The sequence below is a fragment of the Arachis hypogaea genome, chromosome 20, assembly GCF_003086295.3.
Source record: "Arachis hypogaea cultivar Tifrunner chromosome 20, arahy.Tifrunner.gnm2.J5K5, whole genome shotgun sequence".
NCBI classification, from domain to species: Eukaryota; Viridiplantae; Streptophyta; class Magnoliopsida; order Fabales; family Fabaceae; genus Arachis; species Arachis hypogaea.
In genome coordinates this window covers 125,183,828-125,187,119 of record NC_092055.1, presented here as the reverse complement: position 1 = coordinate 125,187,119, position 3,292 = coordinate 125,183,828, and the positions used below count along the sequence as shown (strand labels likewise).

Sequence of the window (3,292 nt, the reverse complement as noted above, 5' to 3'; positions counted from 1 at the left end):
GTCAATTTTCTATGCTTTTATTTTACGCCTTCCAAGTGTTTGATAAAATACTTGGGTGAATTTTAATTTAGATTTTTATGTTCTTGACTTGGATTGATTATTTAGAAACTCTTGAGTTATCAAAAGTCTTTTGTTGATTGGTGATTGAAGATTGTCGGTTAGCTTGAACTTCACCAAAGCTAGTCTCTCACTATGAGTTGATTAGGGCTTGTGAACTCAAGTTAATTGTATGCACTTGACCTTCTTCCATTGGTTAGAGGTTAACTAAGTGAAGGTAATTCACATTTACCATCACAATTGATGATGATAATAAGGATAGGACTTCTAATTCTCAATCCTTGCTGAAAGCTTTCTTAGTTATTAGTTTATTTTTCTCGCCATTTTACTTTCTTGTTTCTTATCTCAAAACCCAAAAATATGCTTTTTCATAACCAATAATAAATACACTTCCCTGCAATTCCTTGAGAGACGACCCGAGGTTTAAATAGTTCGGTTAATTTTATTGGCTTTGCTTAAGTGACAAACAATTTAAACATTGACCGAGGATAATTTGTTGGTTTAGAATTATACTTGCAACGTGATATTTTTATGAAATCTTTACCGACTATTTTCTTCCGTCACATGGGCCTCTACATAGCAACCTTTGATAAGAGTGGGGTCAAAGATGCTCATGTTGATATCCAATGGTCGAACACTGGTATGATATTCTTTGAAACTGACATTCATTTAGTCAACATAGCAGGGGCTATCATCAGCTTCAATTTCTTCGATTCTTCCATCCTTATCCCGTAGCACCAACTTCTGATGCAGAGTCAAAGGAATTACCCCTACACTATAGATCCAATCTCTTCCCAAAAGTATATTGAAAGTTGCCTTGGTAGGTACCACTATAAACACTGTTGGTCGTTTGACACTTCCAACTTTAACCCTGAGTGGGATCATTCTTGGAGCGGTTGTTAACTTACCATTGAATCCAATAACAGCCAAATTTGTCTTAATAAAATCCTCGATTGTCTTCTGGAATAATGGGAGCATACTTTCAAGTAGCAAGTTAATTGTTGCTCCTCCGTCGACCAAAATGTGATTAATCACTAATCCTTCAACTTTTACCTTAATATGCAATAATCGAAGATGACCTTTGGTTATCTCATCAGGTCTTTCAAATGACCCTTCCTTGATCATGCCATTTTTGACAAATCTGCATTCACAACCTGGAATGACGTCATCACAGTCTCCTTTGAGACAAATTCAAGGTAGCGTTTGTTTTCGGGGGCAGGACACGGAGACATGGACAACACTTGTTTAAAAAGTGTTTGGAAGTAGAGACATGGACAGTGGACATATTGTCTCCGAGACAGTTTTTTATACTTTTGTGTCCACTCTTTCACGAAGGACAATGATGGACACGGGATTTGGAAGAGTGGACACGGACAATTTTATAAATTTTGTTTTCCTTTTTTTCCACTATTACCCCTTCTTATTTTTTCTATTGCGTTGTTCAGAGATACTTTTTTTTCTTCCTGTTCTTCTTGTATCTCTTTCTTTTCCAGGTACTCTCTCCTTTCTGTAGAATTTTTTATTGGGGGTAGATAATTCTTTTCTTTTTATCGTTTTACTTCAATACCATTTTAACCTTATATTATATTATTTGATTTGTAATAAAAATAATAACAAAAATAATTAATCTTAAAATTTTTGAAGGATAAATATTAGCAAAAGTAAAATTAATCTTTTAAAATGCTAAAAAATAATTTATAAATTGTAATTGATTTTATATAATTTAAAGAAAAATCAGTTTTTTATAAAGGAAAATCAGTTTTTGGATAAAAAAATTAGTTTTTTTTAAATAAAAATATATTTTATATGCAAAACTAATTGTTTTTTCATGTAAAAATGGATTTTTTTTAAAATTAATTTTTTATTTAAAATTAATTTAGTTTATTAACTTAAACAAAATTTTTTATTAATCAAACTCAAATTTATTTTTTTTGTTAATCTTAACCATATGTATTCCTACATATTAATAATAAATTTTAAAATAAAATAATTATATTTATAAATTTTATTTTAATATAAATACTAATATATTTTTTATTAAAATTTTTTGCCTCTTCAAATATTTTTTTCAAGTTCCGTCTGTACTCCTACGTACTCTCATTTTTTATTAAATTAATTTGTATTGATGTAGAAAATTTGGAATCACAGGGCTATTTTAGTCATTTCATATAATATTTTAGTCTTGTCCATGTGTATCCAAACATAATACTAGACATTACATTAGTGTCTTGTCCATCGTATCCAAACACAATACACAAAAGATAATTTTTAGTGTCTCCGTCCTATTGTCTCCGTTTCAGTGTCATGTTCTGTCCTGTCTCTAAAAATAAATGCAGCCCAAGGTCCTTTAGGATTGCCCTGGAAGTCGAACGGGAGAACAAAAACTGTAGCAACATACCCAAAATTAGTTTCTCCAAACATCACATCTAAATCATCCTCAAAGTCTGAGTTGAAATTTTCTGTCAATGCCTCTTCTTCTTCTTTTTCTTTGGGGATTGACTTGATCGACTTGACAGCCGATATCTCCTTCGAATCCTTTGTCCCTTTATTTTTGCTCAAGGATACCTTGTCACCCATCTCTTCTTGCTCCTCAGGTGACTTGTTTTCTTTGCTCAATTTTGGATATGGCTCTTGTGTATCGACATAAGCATTTTGCACTTAGGCCACAACGCTTGAAATGAAGGGAGCTCTTTCTTGAAAATTACGTCGAGACCTTCCTCGACCATTGCTCCTTCTACCTATTTCTCGTCTGGAGCCACCTCTTTTCTGGGCTCCGGCCCAATTTTTGAAACCTCCTCTAAGAACATCGAAATTGTAATTTCTGGAGTAGTTTGCGGAATTATTCTGTACCCATTTGTTGTTCAATACATTGGGCGGAGGAACTCTAGTTCGACTTGATAATCCCTGGGGTTTCTGGTCAACTATGTGTGTATTTGGATTGTGGTTTGTTAAACTGAGGTTTGAATAAAAGTGATTTTATAGAATTGATTTTTTTGGGTAGAAGTAAGTTTGTGTCAACGTGATTTATGTTTGGCAACTCTATACTAAAATTGATTTTGATAAAATAAATATTGTTTGGATAATATTAATTAAAATCACTTTTAGATAGATAATTACTAAAAAGGACATGATATTAAATTATAATGTTATTTTTTTATATATATTTAATTTTTTTATACTTTTTTATATGTTTTTATATAGTATATTTTTAATACTTTTAGTACTCTTTTTTAGT

General features: G+C 31.5%; 1 protein-coding gene across 1 annotated transcript; it reads right to left on the bottom strand.

Annotated features, from left to right (window-relative positions):
* Positions 1-726: 726 nt before the first annotated feature.
* On the bottom strand, positions 727-1,182 carry LOC140183209 (uncharacterized). The gene has a single exon (XM_072231234.1). It carries the CDS (start codon positions 1,180-1,182, stop codon positions 727-729), a length of 456 nt encoding a protein of 151 aa, XP_072087335.1.
* Between the last annotated feature and the right edge of the window lie 2,110 nt (positions 1,183-3,292).

Coding starts and splice junctions, on each gene's coding strand:
- LOC140183209 (XM_072231234.1), bottom strand. CDS start 1,182: ATGATCAAGGAAGGGTCATTTGAAAGACCTGATGAGATAACCAAAGGT.